Below are 19,665 nucleotides of genomic sequence, written 5' to 3'. Positions count from 1 at the left end.
GTCTACCCCAGATTGTGTTTTGTCTCTGAAAGACTCACATTTGGCTTTTGCCATCAGGAATCAGTTATGCCCTTTATTTGTTAGTAATTAAAGACACATGTATGATTTTTGTAAAATCCTTTCTTGTATATACTTTTGTGAAAGGATATTTTGACACATGCCTACAACTGAATGTTATGTGCCTTATGATATTAGGGAAAATTGGTAAAACTGTAAGCTGTTTTCATTTTATTAAACTGTTAGGAAGCTGGTATGCTCTTTACTTTTCTTGTGTAAATACCCTAGTGCTGCCTTGGTGCAGACTACCTGTGAGAAATCCCAGGTAGCTTTTGCTTTTCTTTTTTTCTTTGTTGTTGTTTAGATGCTAAGCTGTGTCCTACTCTTCCTGTCCGCCAGGCTCCTGTGTCCATGGGAGTTCCCAGGCAAGAATGCTAGAGTGATTTGCCATTTCCTTCTCCAGGTATTCTTTCCAACCCAGGGACAGAACCCGCCTCCTATGCGCATTGACAGGCGCATTCTTTACCACCGAGCCGCTAGGGAAGACCTTTTCTTTATTCTGAGTTTGCCTTCTGCATTGGCTAAGCTACAAACACAATATATGGTTTTTAAGTGAGGAGGTGTTACCTTTATCCTGTTAAATCTGATGTGAGAGTAAAGTTGCCAGATTATAGCTATTCTGCTGAGGGCAGTGGAAAACTGAATATTTTTTGATCAAAAAGAAGTGGGGGTGTACCCCCTTGGTACATTTTTTTTTTAAAACGCCAAATCATCTCTTTGCACAGATGTTTAGTATTAATGTGGAAGTGCCACTATTTATATTATCTCAAAATAAAAAAAATTAATAATCCTTTTACCAGATCTGTGTTTAAATTTTCTTTACCATTGCAGCCTAGACTTGACATTTCTGCAAAATTAAAATTCTTGAGACTCAGTTTTCTAAATTGGAGTTGGAATGCACAGGGATGCTCGCAGAACTGTAAGAGTGTTTTGGTCTGGGAAAGGGAGACAGTAGTGAAGTCAGTTTTCTTCCCATTTTCAGCTCATTATTCATCACCAGTCCTTTTTACTTGGTTTGGTAAGTTTTACTAGGTTTTATTTTGTAAAGTGTATCTTTCTTCTCTGTTACTTTTGCTTCTGCATAAAGATTACATTTTGTAATTTGGCGCTTGTTACTTCTAAAAAATAATTGGATTCATCTTTTTCATTTTAAAATGTTGTTGTAAATTACCTGCTTCCTGTTTGAGCTGTTAGAAAATTCTGAGTACCTTTTCCCACCACCCTCACCCCGTTTTTTTCTTGATTTACCTTCATCAGTGACTATAGGATTAATTATTTTCTTAAACCTTTGCTATAACCTTTATTAGTGATTCTTCTTAATGTTTTAAAGGCTCAAGATATACTTTTTCCCACACACATATATGGTAATGAATTAAAGTGAACTTGATTATTAGTGTTAACCTTCTCATTTTTATCTGCCAAGCCACATTTATACCAGAATAAGTAAAATATATTTTGTTATTTTCTGGGCCCTGTTAAAATTGAAGCTTTTTGAAAGCCAAGACGCTTGTTTTATGTTGTCTAAAGTTCTATGTGGTATGTGACATTCTGATCCTGCTATATCTGTCTGCATGATCAGAAAGACTTTTCTTCAGATTTTATTTGACCCATTGACTCTTACACTTTTCTGGAGATTGTTTTGATGTCTTTGGATTCTCATGTGTGCCAAGGGAATGTGTCTAGTTGGGGTTTACCTTCTTTAGTTAAGGTATATTGCTTAGAACTACGTATACTGATTGATGAAACACTGTAGCCAGAAGCATACTGGAAGAATTACCCTGAAAAATATTTTTAAAGCTCATTCAAGTGTCTGTCGTTTATTTCACTTTCGTTTTTTTTTCTTTTCTTTCTTTTGGTAGCATGTTCCTCATTATTCAAGACGGTACTTAGTGGCATCTCGTACTCTGTGTTCAGCTGGATATGATTCTAATGAAAAAGTAAGTATTTCAAAAATTGTTTTAACAGCAAAGTTAAACTGTTTCGTTGTCTCCACATTGTGTTCACCGGGCAGGTTTCATTTTATTGATGCGGTGTCATTTTTTATTGCTATACATCAGGTTTTATAGGTGTTCAGTATTTGTCCCTTTTTTCGTTGTGGACCACAACCCGGGGCTTTAATTTTGTATTTGTACCTATACCACAAATTGAGTAAATTCCCAATGTATTTCCCTTGTTTTCAGCAGGATCACTAATACATTCTTTCTTAGACTAGGCAGTTGAGAGATTTTAGTTAAACTATTAATGTTTTTTTCGTTTACTTAATATTTGTAACTATTTTTGAGTGAAGGCAATTATGGGTATTGTAAATTTTGGGACAAGGGAATATTGGTTAAAATCTTGGTATATGATAATGTCTGAGGCCTGTAATGGAGAAATAAAGGAACTGGAAGTGGTGATCGGAGGTGAAACATGATTTGGTGACAATGATGACATCAAAGAGGCAGAAGAAGAGTTTTGGTTAAGAAGAGATGATTCAAATTGAATGTCAATAAAGTATACAGTCAACAAAAACAAGACCAGGAGCTGACTGTGGCTCAGTTCATGAACTCCTTATTGGCAAATTCAGACTCAAATTGAAGAAAGTAGGGAAAACCACTAGACCATTCAGGTATGACCTAAATCAAATCCCTTCTGATTATACAGTGGAAGTGAGAAATAGATTTAAGGGCCTAGATCTGATAAATAGAGTGCCTGATGAACTATAGACAGAGGTTCGTGACATTGTACCGGAGACAGGGATCAAGACCATCCCCATGGAAAAGAAATGTGAAAAAGCAAAATGGCTGTCTGAGGAGGCCTTACAAATAGCTGTGAAAAGAAGAGAAGCCAAAAGCAAAGGAGAAAAGGAAACATATAAGCATCTGAAAGCAGAGTTCCAAAGAAAAGCACAAAGAGATAAGAAAGCCTTCTTCAGCGATCAATGGAAAGAAATAGAGGAAAACAACAGAATGGGAAAGACTAGAGATCTCTTCAAGAAAATTAGAGATACCTAGGGAACATTTCATGCAAAGATGGGCTCAATAAAGGACAGAAATGGTATGGACCTAACAGAAGCAGAAGATATTAAGAAGAGGTGGCAAGAATACACAGAAGAACTATACAAAAAAGGTCTTCATGGCCAAGATAATCACAATGGATCACTCACCTAGAGACAGACATCCTGGAATGTGAAGTCAAGTGGGCCTTAGAAAGCATCACTACGAACAAAGCTAGTGGAGGTGATGGAATTCCAGTTGAGCTCTTTGAAATCCTGAAAGATGATGCTGTGAAAGTGCTGCACTCTATATGCCAGCAAATTTGGAAAACTTAGCAGTGGCCACAGGACTGGAAAAGGTCAGTTTTCATTCCAATCCCAAAGAAAGGCAATGCCAAAGAATTCTTAAACTACCGCACAATTGCACTCATCTCACATGCTAGTAAAGTAATGCTTAAAATTCTCCAAGCCAGGCTTCAGCAATACGTGAACCATGAACTTCCAGATGTTCAAGCTGGTTTTAGAAAAGGCAGAGGAACCAGAGATCAACTTAACAATATCCACTGGATCATGGAAAAAGCAAGAGACTTCCAGAAAAACATCTGCTTCTGCTTTATTGACCATGCCAAAGCCTTTGACTGTGTGGATCACAATAAACTGTGGAAAATTCTGAGAGAGATGGGAATACCAAAACCACCTGACCTGCCTCTTGAAAAACCTATGTGCAAGTCAGGAAGCAACAGTTAGAACTGGACATGGAACAACAGACTGGTTCCAAATAGGAAAAGGAGTACGTCAAGGCTGTATATTGTCACCCTGCTTATTTAACTTCTATGCAGAGTACATCATGAGAAATGCCTGGCTGGAAGAAGCACAAGCTGGAAACAAGATTGCCGGGAGAAATATCAATAACCTCAGATATGCAGATGACACCACCCTTATGGCAGAAAGTGAAGAACTAAAGAGCCTCTTGATGAAAGTGAAAGAGGAGAGTGAAAATGTTGGCTTAAAGCTCAACATTCAGAAAACAAAGATAATGGCATCTGGTCCCATCACTTCATGGGAAATAGATGGGGAAACAGTGGAAACAGTGTCACACTTTATTTTTTGGGGCTCCAAAATCACTGCAGATGGTGACTGCAGCCATGAAATTAATTAAAAATAAGTTAAAAAAAAATTAAAAGACTCCTTGGAAGGAAAGTTATGACCAACCTAGACAGCATATTGAAAAGCAGAGACATTACTTTGCCCACTAAGGTCCATCTAGTCAAGGCTATGGTTTTTTCAATGGTCATGTATGGATGTGAGAGTTGGACTGTGAAGAAGGCTGAGTGCGGAAGAATTGATGCTTTTGAACCGTGGTGTTGGAGAAGACTCTTGGGAGACCCTTGGACTGCAAGGAGATCCAACCAGTCCATTCTAAAGGAGATCAGCCCTGGGATTTCTTTGGAAGAATTGGTGTTAAAGCTGAAACTCCAGTAATTTGGCCACCTCATGTGAAGAGTTGACTCATTGGAAAAGACTGGTGCTGGGAGGGATTGGGGGCAGGAGGAGAAGGGGATGACCGAGGATGAGATGGCTGGATGGCATCACGGACCCAATGGATGTGAGTCTGAGTGAACTCCTGGAGTTGGTGATGGACAGGGAGGCCTGGCGTGCTGCGATTCATGGGATCTCAAAGAGTCGGACACAACTGAGCGACTGAACTGAACCGAAAGTAGAACTAATATGAATGATTATTTGAGAATGAAGTGGTCTTCTAAATAGCCAAAGTATACAAAACTACTCAGAATCTTGAAATTTGGAGAACAAAGGATCTATATTCACCGTAGCTCAATAGAAATGTAAAGTGGAGACAATTTCAGGACATATATAATTTTTTTATTTTCTAATAGCCATATTAAAAAATAAACAGGTGAAATTAACTTTCATAATATTTTTTTTTTTTGGCCATGCAGAGAGGCACGTGGGATCTTAGTTCCCTGACCAGGAATGGAACCTGTGCCTCCTGCAGTGGAAGTGTGGAATTTAAACCACTTGACTACCAGGGACGTCCCAGTCCCAGGTCTTTAAATGACATAGAAATCCTTTCTTAATCAGCATTTTTACCCCAGCTTTATTTGCCGCAGTACCCCATACTGTGTTTTGTGCTTGAGCTATCTTAAAAATTACTTGTGGTTTTTGTGCTACCATCTGCTTTCAATGTCACTGCCTTACTAACATACACTATTTACTCTCTCCTTTTGCTGCATTTAACATAGCACTTAACACACTTTGTTTTGATTGTAGCACTTAACATACTTTGTTGTGATTGTGCCATATTGTACATTGAAGTTATCAAATGCCCTTGACATTTACCTGTACTTGTTGATGCAGACGGGAGGTGTCAAGTTGGTTTAGGGAGTTCTCTGGTGGTCCAGTGGTTAAGACTGTTCTCTCACTGCTGAGGGCGAAGATTCAATCCCTGGTCAGGGAACTAAGATCCCGCAAACTGTGTCATGTGGCCAAAGAAAAGAAGTTGGTTAAAATTTATTCGTGTGTATATTCTTTTATATGCATAGCCTATCTGGAAGAATATTCAGGAAGCTAGTAGTAATTGTTGCCTTTGGGGCAAGGATCTGGGTGTCCCTAATATGTGTCCCCGTTTTTACCTTCTAAAATCTAAACCATATTCATTTGTTATTTAGTTAAAATCTTAGGTATGGAAGATTAATTGGTATTAGCTTTATTGAACTCGTGTACTAATTGGTAATCCATTAATAATCCTCTGTTAGGGTTCTTCAGAGAAACAGAACCAGTAAGAGACAGATGAAAATTTCTTTTTTTTTAATTGGCTCACCTAATTCCTGGGTTTCCCTGGTGACTCAGATGGTAAAGAATCTGCCTGCAGTGCAGGAGACTTGGGTTCAATCCCTGGGTCGGGAAGATCCTCTGGAGAAGGGAAAGGCTCCTCACTCCAGTATTCTTGCCTGGAGAATCTCATGGACAGAAGGGCCTGGCAGGATATAGTCCCTGGGGTCGCAGGGAGTCAGACACAACTAGGCGACCAACACACCTAATTAAGGAAGCTGAGAAGTCCCTTGCAGTCTGCTCTTTGCAAGCTGGACACCTTGGAAAGGTGGTGTGTGTAAGTCTAGTCCAGGTCCAAAGGTCTGGGAACCAGGAAAGCTGATGGTGTAAGTCCGAGGTCGAAGGGTAGGAGGAGACCAACATCCCAGCTCAACCTGGGAGGCAAAACTAGTCCTCTCTTCCTCCACGTTTTAGTCTGTTAGGCCCTCCATGGACTGGATGGTGCCCAGCCACACTGGGGAGGGCTGTCTGCTTTACCGAGTCCTCTGATTCACGTTAGCCTCATCTGGAAACACCATCACAGACACCGTCAGAATAAATGCCTCACTTGGACACCCTGTGGCCCAGTCAAGGTGCGCATAACACTAACCATCAGAAGCCCTGAACAGAGACGAATGGGAATGTGTCAGGCGCCGCAGTCATGCTGGCACAGATTTGTCCCCATGAGACAGAATCTCATTCCTAGATTCGTAATCTGGTTTGCTGCCCAAAGGATCGAATAACAACACTCTAGCTAACACATACTGAATATATAGTGCACGCTAGGCCCTACACTAAACCCTTTATGGTGTGAATTCAGATTCCGGCAACCTCCGTGTCAGGTAGCTCTTTCTCCTGTTTTAAGAACTGGGAAATGAGCTTTAAGTAGGCTGGCTTGACCACAGGGGAACACGTGGTAGTGTTGGGATTCCAACTGAGCCAGGCTGGCTTCAGACTAGCTCTTAACCTTCATTCTACTTCTTCCATAGAAATTAGGATGGAATTTGTACTCCCTGTAATATTATTATAATTTGTTGTTAACGTGTTGCTTAACATGGAAGTTCCAGTGTTTGTGTTGCTTTTATCTGAGGTAGTCTGCTTAATATTTAATCAGTGTTTAAAGATACAGTTCAGGGAAGTAGGAACAGGTTTCTTAGTATATGCTTACTGCTTAGCAGGAATGGAATGCCACTCCAGTATTCTTGCCTGGAGAATCGGATGAACAGAGGAGCCTGGCAAGTGATAGTCCATAGAGTCGCAAAGAGTCAGACACGATTGAACACATACACACACACGATTTTACACACACGCACACGATTTTATAGCTACACCCCAGTATTTTTGCCTGGAGAATCCCAAAGACAGAGGGGCCTGCTGGGCCACAGTCCATGGGGTTGCAAAGAATTGGACACGACTAAAGTGACTCAACGCGCACACACACACGCACACACACAGACACACACACACACAGACACACACACAGACACAGACACACACAGACACACAGACACACACACAGACACACAGACACACAGACACACACACGATTTTATATCTCCAAGCCGTAGGTGGGATTAGGGTATTTTTTGGGCCCAGGTGGAGGCTTGTCTCAGTTGGGTAGGATAGCCCGTGTGTGGTATAAAGATTCAGTCAAGACTTTAAAGGCCTTTTGCAGTTCTGAGATTCTGTAATTTGCTCTCAGGTTAACATATTACTTTAAGTTATTTAAGAGAACTTTTAAGATCATATATACCTTTAACTTTTCTTATAGAAATATGACTAAAACTTTAAAAAAGGGTCCATTTAACATGCAACAGTTCACTAACCCAGCAATCATTGTGTACTAATGTATAGCATACATGTTACTTAAAATTGTTCGTGTGCATTTCTTTAAAAAGAGTAGCTTTTTGGGAACGCATGTAAGAATTAAAGATTTTAAAATTTAAAAAAAAATAAAAAATTAATTAAAAAAAAATAAAAAGAGTAGCTTGTTCAGTTCTAGAGTCAGGAGAGAACTTTGTTAAATAGTTTCCCAGTAGAATGCTATATCAGTTTATTTATGTGAAAATTGAGAGATTGCAGTCCTCAGAGACTGATTTACTTAGAGTGAAATAGGTCATTAATGGCAAAGTTGGGCTTAGAATTTAGGTGTCTCACCCTACACAAAATGGAACATCTTTTTCTATTATGTGGCCTTAGCTGTTTCAAAATGTGGTTATTCAAACTTAACATTATACTTAATGTTATACTCAACATTTATACTCAATAGCATTCACTCAGCGTTATACTCAAATAGCATAACCTGCGTGGTCTGGAACTCTTTGGGTAAAAGCATGACTAGTTTATCTGTTCTGAGTTGTTGAAAATATCACTTAATGCTATGCCCCAATCCCAAAGAGATGGAATATAAATTATATCAGACTTGACTTTGAGAAACATAACATTTAGAATTTCTCTGAATTTAGAAAACAAGTAAACTCTCAAGCAATTTTAACTAAAGCTTTTAGTTTTCTGAAATCTCATTTAAAGATTATCTTTTGGCAAGAAATGTAGTTCCTTAATGAATTATTGAACCTCATCAACTGATACTTTTTTAACAAGGTAATTGTAAGGCCAAATCCTGCCCGAATGAGTTTAGTAGTAGCCTGGTTGTAAGTGAACACGTGCATAGTATCTAATACCATGTAGGAAGTAGTGCTTGTTAGGATTATGCCCAGTGGTAACTGTGGCAAACAAAGCTTGATGTTTTCTGGTCTCATAGTGAGAATTAACAGTTTCTTATGTGTTTGTTTTCCTCTCTTTAGACTTTTGATAAAATTCTTATTGCTAATAGAGGAGAAATTGCGTGTCGGGTGAGTGGAATTTTAATCTTATTTTCCATTTTACTCTGTGAATTTTACTATTAAATCCCTTTAAACATGAATTACTATTGTAGATAACATTAATGTATTTTAATATAGGTTATTAAAACTTGCAAGAAGATGGGCATTAAGACGGTTGCCATCCACAGTGATGTCGATGCTAGTTCTGTAAGTATATTTGCTTTATTTGAGTTAGGATCTTATTTTGGATCGAATAGAAAAAAGTGAAAGATGGAGGGTTTTGTTGTTGTTGGCTTGAAAAGGTACACAATTTAAAAAATACCTATGTTAAAGCTGGTTTTAGAAAAGGCAGAGGAACCAGAGATCAAATTGCCAACATCCGCTGGATCGTGGAAAAAGCAAGACAGTTCCAGAAAAAAATCTATTTCTGCTTTATTGACTATGCCAAAGCCTTTGACTGTATGGATCACATTAAACTGTGGAAAATTCTGAAAGAGATGGGAATACCAGACCACCTGACCTGCCTCTTGAGAAACCGGTATACAGGTCAGGAAGCAATAGTTAGAACTGGACATGGAACAACAGACTGGTTCCAAATAGGAAAAAGAGTACGTCAAGGCTGTATATTGTCACCCTGCTTATTTAACTTCTATGCAGAGTACATCATGAGAAACGCTGGGCTGGAAGAAGCACAAGGTGGAATCAAGATTGCCAGGAGAAATATCAATAACCTCAGATATGCAGATGACACCACCCTTATGGCAGAAAGTGAAGAGGAGCTAAAAAGCCTCTTGATGAAAGTGAAAGAGGAGAGCGAAAATGTTGGCTTAAAGCTCAACATTCAGAAAATGAAGATCATGGCATCCGGTCCCATCACGTCATGGGAAATAGATGGGGAAACAGTAGAAACACTGTCAGACTTTATTTTTTGGGGCTCCAAAATCACTGCAGATGGTGACCTCAGCCATGAAAGTAAAAGACGCTTACTCCTTGGAAGAAAAGTTATGACCAACCTAGATAGTATGTTCAAAAGCAGAGACATTACTTTGCCGACTAAGGTCCGTCTAGTCAAGGCTATGGTTTTTCCTGTGGTCATGTATGGATGTGAGAGTTGGACTGTGAAGAAGGCTGAGCGCCGAAGAATTGATGCTTTTGAACTGTGGTGTTGGAGAAGACTCTTGAGAGTCCCTTGGACTGCAAGGAGATCCAACCAGTCCATCCTGAAGGAGATCAGCCCTGGGATTTATTTGGAAGGAATGATGCTAAAGCTGAAGTTCTAGTACTTTGGCCACCTCATGTGAAGAGTTGACTCATTGGAAAAGACTCTGATGCTGGGAGGGATTGTGGGCAGGAGGAGAAGGGGATGACCGAGGATGAGATGGCTGGATGGCATCACGGACCCAATGGATGTGAGTCTGAGTGAACTCCTGGAGTTGGGGATGGACAGGGAGGCCTGGCGTGCTGCAATTCATGGGATTGCAGAGTCGGACCTGACTGAGCGACTGAACTGAACTGAACTGATTCTTGTATTAAGCAAAATGGAATCCTCATAATGTCTTCAATATGTGTCTTAACTATTTTATTTTCGAGGCTTTAAAAGCTGGATGCTGCTGCTGCTGCGGCTAAGTCGCTTCAGTCGTGTCCGACTCTGTGCGACCCCATAGATGGCAGCCCACCAGGCTCCGCAATCCCTGAAATTCTCCAGGCAAGAACACTGGTGTTAGACTAGAATAAATAGTTCGTAGAGGGATTCTGGTCACCAAGTACATTTAGGCAGAGCATGAGAAAGTTAAAAGAGCTAGCTATTAATGGAATGTTTATGCAGTGCTACCTTATGGGAACACATTTCCCCACAGGGTTACTCCTTGCCACTAAGGGGATGCTCTAACTGTTTGACCTTCCTAAATGCTATACTGTGCTCAGCTGAAAGTTCGATTAAAAAAAATGGAAGACTAATGCTGATTGGACATGAGCAAAAGAAGGTATAGCATAAAGTGGTGAATGATAACTAATGTTATTGGAGATATTTTATCACAGCAGGCATTTGTAGCAGTAGTAGACTATGAATGAGGAGAAAAAGTCCCGTGGGGAAAGTATATAAATTATTGGGACTGTATGGAATGAAATGTAAGTAGTTGTACTTTGGTAAGTTACTGTTTTTCACTCTTTCATGCTACTTTTGATAACAGGACCTATCGGTAATGTCAGCTTTTATTGTATAGTGATTTAATGCAGAGACTTTTCAGTCTTTGTGCCTTTAAAATTTTATTCAGAAGTTCAGTTCAGTTGCTCAGTCATGTCTGACTCTTTGCGACCCCATGAACCGCAGCACGCCAGGCCTTCCCGTCCATCACCAAATGCCAGAGTTTACCCAAACCCATGTCCATTGAGTCGGTGATGCCATCCAGCCATCTCATCATCTGTCATCCCGTTCTCCTGCCCTTAAGCTTTGCCAGCATCATGGTCTTTTCCAATGAGTCAACTCTTCGCATCAGGTGGCCAGAGTATTGGAGTTTCATCTTCAGCATCAGTCCTTCCAATGAACACCCAGGACTGATTTCCTTTAGGATGGACTGGTTGGATCTTCTTGCAGTCCAGGGGACTCTCAAGAGTCTTCTTCAACACCACAGTTCAAAAGCATCAATTGTTTGATGCTCAGCTTTCTTTATAGTCCAACTCTCACATCCATACACGACCACTGGAAAAACCATAGCCTTGACTAGACAGACCTTTGTTGGCAAAGTAATGTCTTTGCTTTTTAATATGCTGTCTAGGTTGGTCATAACTTTCCTTCCAAGGAGTAAGTGTCTTAATTTCATGGCTGCAGTGATTTTGGAGCCCCCAAAATAAGGTCAGCCACTGTTTCCACATCTATTTGCCATGAAATGATGGGACCGGATGCTATGATCTTAGTTTTCTGAATGTTGAGCTTTAAGCTAACCTTTTCACGCTCCTCTTTCACTTTCATCAAGAGGCTCTTTAGTTCTTCTTCACTTTCTTCCATAAGGGTGGTATCATCTGCATATCTGAGGTTATTGATATTTCTCCTGGCAATCTTGATTCCACCTTGTGCTTCTTCCAGCCCAGCGTTTCTCATGATGTACTCTGCATAGAAGTTAAATAAGCAGGGTGACAATATACAGCCTTGACGTACTCCTTTTCCTATTTGAAACCAGTCTGTTGTTCCATGTCCAGTTCTAACTGTTGCTTCCTGACCTGCATACCGGTTTCTGAGGAGGCAGGTTAGGTGGTCTGGTATTCCCATCTCTTTCAGAATTTTCCACAGTTTATTGTGATCCATACAGTCAAAGGCTTTGGCATAGTCAATGAAGCAGAAGTAGATGTCCTTCTGGAACTCCCTTGCTTTTTCCATGATCCAGTGGATGTTGGGAATTTGATCTCTGGTTCCTCTGCCTTTTCTAAAACCAGCTTGAATATCTAGAAGATCATGGTTCACATATTGCTGAAGCCTGGCTTGGAGAATTTTGAGCATTACTTTATTAGTGTGTGAGATGAGTGGAATTGTGCAGTAGTTAGAGCATTCTTTGGCATTGCCTATTTTTTGGGATTGGAATGAAAACTGACCTTTTCCAGTCCTATGGCCACTGCTGAGTTTTCCAAATTTGCTGGCATATTGAGTGCAGCACTTTCACAGCATCGTCTTTTAGGATTTGAAATAGCTCAACTGGAATTCCATCCCTTCCAGTAGCTTTCATTTTGTCTTGTCTTCCGTTTTTGGCCCGTACATTTAAAATATTTATCTTTTGCTTTAAATAATTAAATGAAGCAAGTAAAACTTGTTTTGCATACATATCGTTTGATTTTTTTTTTGACTATTCTTTTCTGGCTTCTTTACTAATAATTTGTTTCAACTGATAGTTTGATTAGTTTATATCTACAAAATATTCATGAAATAGTGAGAAAACTGTGGCTTTAATGTCATTCTTGATTAATAAAGTAAGGCATTTACCAATACTAAACTCCTCCAGAAAAAAGCTTGTGTTTTCATCAAGCTTGTAGTAGATTTAAAATTCACTCTTCTCATTTAAAAAAATTTTAATTTAATATTAATTGGGACACTCTTTTCATCATGTTTTTATTTTCAGTGTATCCAGCTCAGGCCATGTTTTCGTTCATAGATAAATTGAGAGAGAAGAGTGTCTGAATTGTGGATAGTCACTGTTTTTATTTCAAGCGTAACAGCAACCTTTCACTTATAATTTTCTTTTTCTTATCATAGAATAGTTAATTCTCTATGCTGTGTTGTTCTGGAGGTGACTGTTGACATGGATAGTCCAAAATTACTTATATTTTCATTCTTTCCTATTTATTTATGTTTCAATATTGATGTTCCAGAGTAGTCTGCTTCTATAAGCTGTTACTTCAAAGAACATGAGTACTTTGTTCACTCATGTTCTTTGAGTACTTTGTTCCTAGCTTTGTGGACACTTTCTAAACTTTGGCAAAACTGCTTTCAAAAGAGTTGGTGTGAGTTTTGAATCTTTGACATTTATCCTTCCTGAAGCAGAGGTGGTAGTTTTTATATTTTAAAAACTTTTAGCCGCTTTTTTTTTTTTAAAAACCAAAGATTATGATTCATAGTTTAGAAGAAAAGTTGCCAGGCTTCCCAATGGGAAGCAAGCAATGCCTGCTCAAGTCAAAACTACCTCTTAATATGACCTTCTGTAAGTCGGTTTCTAGAAAGATATTATAAGTAAAAACAGGATAATAATCATGATGGTTAGAATGCTCAGAGCTTGATTTAAGCCTCGGCAGTAAGGCCACATCCACTGCTTGGTTTCTGCTTCAGTCTCAAGAAAGACAAAGACGTGAATTCCTCTAACAGCATATTTTGCTTTTTTAACACTTGATCCCAAAGGTTAGCATCATATCTAACCATATCTAGCCAGCTTTACAATGTTGATATTATGAACAAGGCATGCTATTCAGATGTGTTATATATATTTCAGTATTTATTTTCAAGAGGTCAGAATTTTGAATATTACTTGGAGTGAAAGAATCTTGCATGCTTCATTTCCTAACCACTGGACCACCAGGGAATTCCCTGCCTGATTTTTGTTTTGTGTTTTTTCTTGGCGTATCTGAGTCATTCCATGTCTTAGTTATAGCCTAACTTAATTTGAATGTATCTATCATATTATTTCAAGTTCCTGCATACCTATTTCTATTTCTGACTGTTCTCTCTCAATGGATTATTTCCTCACACATGTAGATTTTGTCTTGTGATACCACATTTGTTACCTTTAATGTTGAATTCTGTGTGGTTTGGGTTGTAGATGTAATCCTGTTGGGTGGTTATTCTATTGGCTTCTGCCGATCACTCCAGGGTGTCACTGACTGATTTTTATATTCGTTTCTTGGCATGAAGGCTGCTGAATTATTAGGATCGGCAAAACAAGATGAAATTACACACATGCGTGCGCGTGCGCGCACACACGCACACATGCACACACACACACCCACCCACCCCTCCTTCTGTTCCATAGGCTCATGATTTCTAATTTCCTGAGGAGACTTTTTCCTTAACCTTGAAGCACAGCTGATAGTATTTGTCTACTCCCTACTTAGTAGATTATTTATTCATCCTCCCACCCCCTGACCCCCCCTTCACTGATATAATCTTTGAGGAGCAAGGCCTTACGTAGTTTTCCTTCAAATCTTGAGCTCACACGTGGTTCCTATCTCTGAGAGTTTAAAACTCAAGTTCTCTAGTTTACCCAGATCCCCGCTTACATTCTCCAAGATTAGTGGTGTTGGTTCTAGTGGATACTGTCTGACGTTTAGCTGCTTCTTTGTTTTTGATCCCTAGGGATTGCTTGTGGTTTCTTGTAAGCCAGACTGTTCATTTAGAGGAAATTTGTTATATTTAATCTAGAATTTTTAGGTGCTTCTAGGGAGGGTTTGTGGGTTTTCTATCTTGTCTGCTTGTTACTGGACTATCTTAAAATAGTATGCTATCCTGCTTCTCTGTTGAAAACAGTCTCTTGCTTTCTTTGAGAAGACTGACCCAGAGCAGTCTCAGAGGCAGGCATCGCCCAGGAGAACAGTTCGTAAGCACTGGTGAGGTTAGTGCAGCCGCCTCTAGGGACGAGGCGAGAGTCAACACAGTGTAAACTCCTCCAGTGGGAAATGATCAGGACCAGAGAGCAAAATAGGGGTTAAGCCTCTTATCAAGTCGTGAATTGTCTTTTCTGTCATTCTCCAGGCCCCTATTACTCTTTGAAAAGATTTGTGGAGAATGGTTTATGAGCGGAAAATGGTCCTAGTGGGACACTGTATCCTGCTGGTGTTTTGATAGGCATTGTGTGTTATCTGTGGATCAATTTGAGGAAGTATCTTTATCTTAACGTTTTAAAGTCCTATATGTGAGCATGGACATTCCATCTGATGTTGTTCACATGGCTTTAATCTCTTTCAACAGTTTTATAGTTTTCAGAGAGTGATTTCCACTTACTTTGCTCTGTTTATTCCTAAGTACTTTAGTATTACTTCTGATCTGTTAGAAGAGCTATTTCTTCTTCTTTTCTCTCTCTTTTTATTGGTTGCACTGCATGCCTTGCAGGATCTTAGTTCCCTAGATTGAACCCGTGCCCCCCTGTATGGGGAGTGCAGAATTGTAACCCCTGGACTGTCAGGGAATTCCCTAGAATTGCAGTTTCTTAATTTCAGTTTTTATTTTATTTGCAGGTATATAGGAATACAGTTAATTTTCATATAGTGATTTGGGTCCTGCAACTTTGCTGAACTTCCTTACTATTTCTAATAGTTAAAAAAACAGATTCTCAGGATTCTGTCTAGAAGATCCTGTCATGTATAAAGAGAGAGAGATTTACATCTTTCTTTTCTAACTGGGTGCTTTTGATTTTATAGTCTTGCCAAATTTCCCTAGCTTTAATTTTCAGAATTATTGAAAAGTAGTGATGAGAGCAGGTACTCTCTTTTCCCCCTAAAATGAGGAACAAAACATTCAGTATTCCATAACTAAGTTTGATTTAGGCTCTGGGATTTTCATCAATTTCCACTATTAGGTTGAGGAAGTGCCCTGCTAGCTTGTTGCGTTTTTATCATGATTGGGTGTTTGATTTGGTCAGATGTGTTCACTGTGTCTACCAAGATGATAATGTGGTTTTTATCCTTTATTCCATTGATGTGGTGAAGTGATGTCACTCAGATCATGTCCAACTCTTTGTGACCCCATGGACTGTAGCCTACCAGGCTCCTCCGTCCATGGGATTTTCCAGGCCAGAATACTGGAGTGGATTGCCATTTCCTTCTCCAGGAGATCTTCTTGACCCAAGGATTGAACCCAGGTCTCCTGCATTGTAGGCAGATGCTTTACCATCTGAACCACCAGGGAAGTGGTATATTATATTAATTAATTAATTTTTGGATGTTTAGCCTTGCATTCCTGGGATAAATCACACTTGGCCACAATGTATATAGTCCTTTGTATATATTGCTGCAGTCAGTTTGCTGGTATTTTGTAGAGGATTTTTCATTCATATTTGTAAGAGATACTAGTCTATACTTTTCATTTGATGTCTTTGTTTTGGTATCAGAGTTATTCTGGTTTCATGTTATACTATGGGATGTGTTTCCTCATCTTCCGTTGTTCTGGAAGTTTGTGAGTTGTTATTAATTATTCCTTTAATGTTTGGTGGAACTCACCAGTGAAGCCATCTAGATCCGAGGTTTTCTCTGTGGGTAGTTGCTTTTTTTTTTAACATTAAGAAAAGTTTATTTATTTGCCTGTGGCAGCCTTAGTTGCAGCTCACGGGATCGTCAGTCTTTGTTGTAACATGTGGGATCCTTGGTTGTGGCTTGCAAACTCTTAGTTGTGGCATGTGGGATTTAGTACCACGACCAGGGATCAAATCTGGGCCCCCTGTATTGGGAGGATGGTGTCTTGGCCACTAGACTACCAGGGAAGTCCCTGTGAGTAGTTTTTGGATGACTAATTCAGTCTCTTGATTTCCTGTTTCTTCTTGAGTTAGTTCTATAGTTTATTTCCTTCTAGGGAAGACATTTCATCCTAAGTTATCTAGTTTATTGTTAAATAATTGTTTATAGTATTTCTTTATTGTTTTTATTTCTGTAAGGCCAGTGGTAATGTCTCTTCTATTCCTGTGTTGTTTCTTTGCAACCCCTCTTTGCCAGGCTCCTCTGTCCATGGGGTTTCTCCAGTCAAGAATATTGGACTGGGTTTGCCATGCCCTTCTCCAGGGGATCTTCCCAATCCAGGGATTGAACCCAGGTCTCCCGAATTGCAGGTGGATTCTTTCCCATCTGAGCCACCAGGGAAGCCCTTTGAAATTTTAGTTATTTGAGTTTTTCCATTTTTTTCCTTGGTCAGTTTAACTGAAGATTTTCAGTTTCATTGATCTTTCAAAGAACCAACTTTTGGTTTCATTGATTTCTCTCCTTTTAAACTCTCTACTTCATTTATATTTACGTTAGTTTCTGTTTCCTTCCTTCTGCTTGCTCTGGATTTAGTTTGCTCTTTTAAAAAAATTTCTTAAGGTAGAAGACTAGGTTGTTTTGAGGTCTTTTTAATATAGGGGGTCTCACCATACAGCTTTCTCGTGTTGTTTAAGCTGCATCCCATGTTTTGACATTTTGTATTTTCATTATTATTCCTGGTTGCCTTGTATTTTCTGGTTGCCCTGGTGATTTTTTCTTTGAACCACTTATTATTTAGGAATTTTGTTTAATTCACATAGTTATGAGTTTCGCAAATTTCTTTGTCACTGATTTCTAATTTCCTTCAGCTTTTGTCAGAGAATGTATTTTTTCTTTTTCTATCCTTTAAAAGTTTTTAATGTTTGTTTTATGGACTAGCATATGAACTATCTGGAGAACGTTCCACGTGAGTTTAAGATTATATTCTGCTGTTGCTGGGTGGAGTGTTCTGTAGTTGTCTTTAGGACTGGTTGGTTCATAAAGATATTTAAGTCATCTATCCTGGCTAATTGCCTGGTGGTTTAATACATTATTGAAAGTGGAGTTTAACATACTTTTGAAAGCCTTATAAATTACTGAATATTTTGTTTTGCTCAGTTTATAAAATTGGTGACAAGTATAGGCCCACAACTCTGTGCTTGAAAACGCTAAGGCAGAAAAGTAAGGTAGAAAATGACTAAAGAACTCTGAGTGTCCAGGCCTAGAGACTGTCACAAGGAATCTTTGCAATTTTCAGGAAGCAGGAAATTTTGACACTATTTATATTGCTCTAGACTTAGAGAAAGAAAAAGAGATTTCTATTTCTGTTTTCTGAAACCAGCCTAGTCACTGGGAAATCAAAATTTGGACAAAGATAGTAAGCAGAAAATGAAATGACATACATATTGTTAGAAAAATCCTAAGTAATAGGAACTAGAATAAAATTTATTTAAATAAAATGCTGCAGTCATGCAGAGTGTATTCATGACATTTCAATATGGCTTCAATATTAGACACTATTAATTGAATATGCTAATAGGTTAGTGGAGGAAAACTGTATGATCACCTTGATAGAAGCCTTCAGTTCAGTTCAGTCGCTCAGTCGTGTCCGACTCTTGGCGACCCCCTGAACCACAACACGCCAGGCCTCCCTGTCCATCACCAACTCCTGGAGTCCACCCAAACCCATGTCCTTCGAGTCAGTGATGCCATCCAACCATCTCATCCTCTGTTGTCCCCTCCTCTTCCTGCCCTCAATCTTTCCCAGCATCACGGTCTTTTCAAATGAGTCAGCTCTCCGCATCAGGTGGCCATAGTATTGGAGTTTCAGCTTCAACATCAGTCCCTCCAATGAATACCGAGGACTGATCTCCTTTAGGATGGACTGGTGGGAGCTCCTGGTAGTCCAAGGGACTCTCAAGAGTCTTCTCCAACACCACAGTTCAAAAGCATCGATAGAAGCCTAAATGTCATTTAAAAGAAATGCAGTCTTCCTCTTGTAAAATCCTTAGTAAGACAGGATCAGATAACTACTTCCATCCCAAAATAAAAATTAAGTCATACCTTTTAGGAAGCATTTTCATAATAGTCCAGATGAAGACCCATACATTTACCATCACTACTGATATTTAATAGCATCCAGGAAGTACTTGGCAATGCAGTTCAGTTCAGTTCAGTCGCTCAGTTGTGTCCGACTCTTTGTGACCCCATGAATCGCAGCATGCTGGGCCTCCCTGTCCATCACCATCTCCCAGAGTTCACTCAAACTCATGTCCATCGAGTCGGTGATGCCATCCAGCCATCTCATCCTCTGTCGTCCCCTTCTCCTCCTGCCCCCAATCCCTCCCAGCATCAGAGTCTTTTCCAATGAGTCAGCTCTTTGTATGAGGTGGCCAAAGTACTGGAGTTTCAGTTTTAGGCAAGAGTTATAAAATGGTGGACAGGAAAGGCCCAAATGATAAGATAGTACTGAGTTTCCAGTTACACTGGCAACTGAATAACTCTTTAGAAACAGTGAGGAAAGCCTCTATGATAGTTAAAAAAATAAATACAAATATCTATAGATTTCCTAAACATTAACAAGGTAGAAATACAACTTTAAAAAAAATAAACCTCATAGAAATAGTGCTAAAGATAAAACACTTTAACATATGAATTTAAAGTGAATTTGTATGATTTATATGAGGACTTCTTTTTTTATGGGGAAACAATATTGTAAATGCTACTTATTTCTAGATCTGTGTTTTTATATTAAATCCTAATAAATATAATCATGTAATGGGGAAGGGGAATTGACAAAAAATATGCAAGAATAGCCTAGGAAATTTTGAGGAAAATCAAAGAGGTAACTGTACTGCTGCTGCTGCAGCTGCTAAGTCTCTTCAGTTGTGTCCAACTCTGTGCGACCCCATGGACAGCAGCCCACCAGGCTCCTCTGTGCACGGAATTCTCCAGGCAAGAATACTGGAGTGGGTTGCCACTTACTTCTCCAAGATAAAGACTGCTGCTGCTGCTAAGTCACTT

The 19,665-nt window shown here is 39.3% G+C and overlaps 1 protein-coding gene across 1 annotated transcript in view; it reads left to right on the top strand.

Annotated features, from left to right (window-relative positions):
* The window catches only part of PCCA (propionyl-CoA carboxylase alpha subunit), a 378,687-nt gene that overhangs the window by 13,258 nt on the left and 345,764 nt on the right, over nucleotides 1-19,665 (top strand). Inside the window, exons 2-4 of the mRNA XM_018056387.1 lie at nucleotides 1,917-1,994; nucleotides 8,665-8,712; nucleotides 8,821-8,889. Of these exons, the coding sequence (XP_017911876.1) occupies nucleotides 1,917-1,994; nucleotides 8,665-8,712; nucleotides 8,821-8,889 (195 nt within the window). The remainder of the gene's footprint in view (nucleotides 1-1,916; nucleotides 1,995-8,664; nucleotides 8,713-8,820; nucleotides 8,890-19,665) is intronic.

This window comes from Capra hircus, chromosome 12 (genome assembly GCF_001704415.2).
Source record: "Capra hircus breed San Clemente chromosome 12, ASM170441v1, whole genome shotgun sequence".
NCBI lineage: Eukaryota > Metazoa > Chordata > Mammalia > Artiodactyla > Bovidae > Capra > Capra hircus.
The sequence above is the reverse complement of the archived record's forward strand: the minus strand, read 5'-3'. Positions and strand labels throughout refer to the sequence as shown.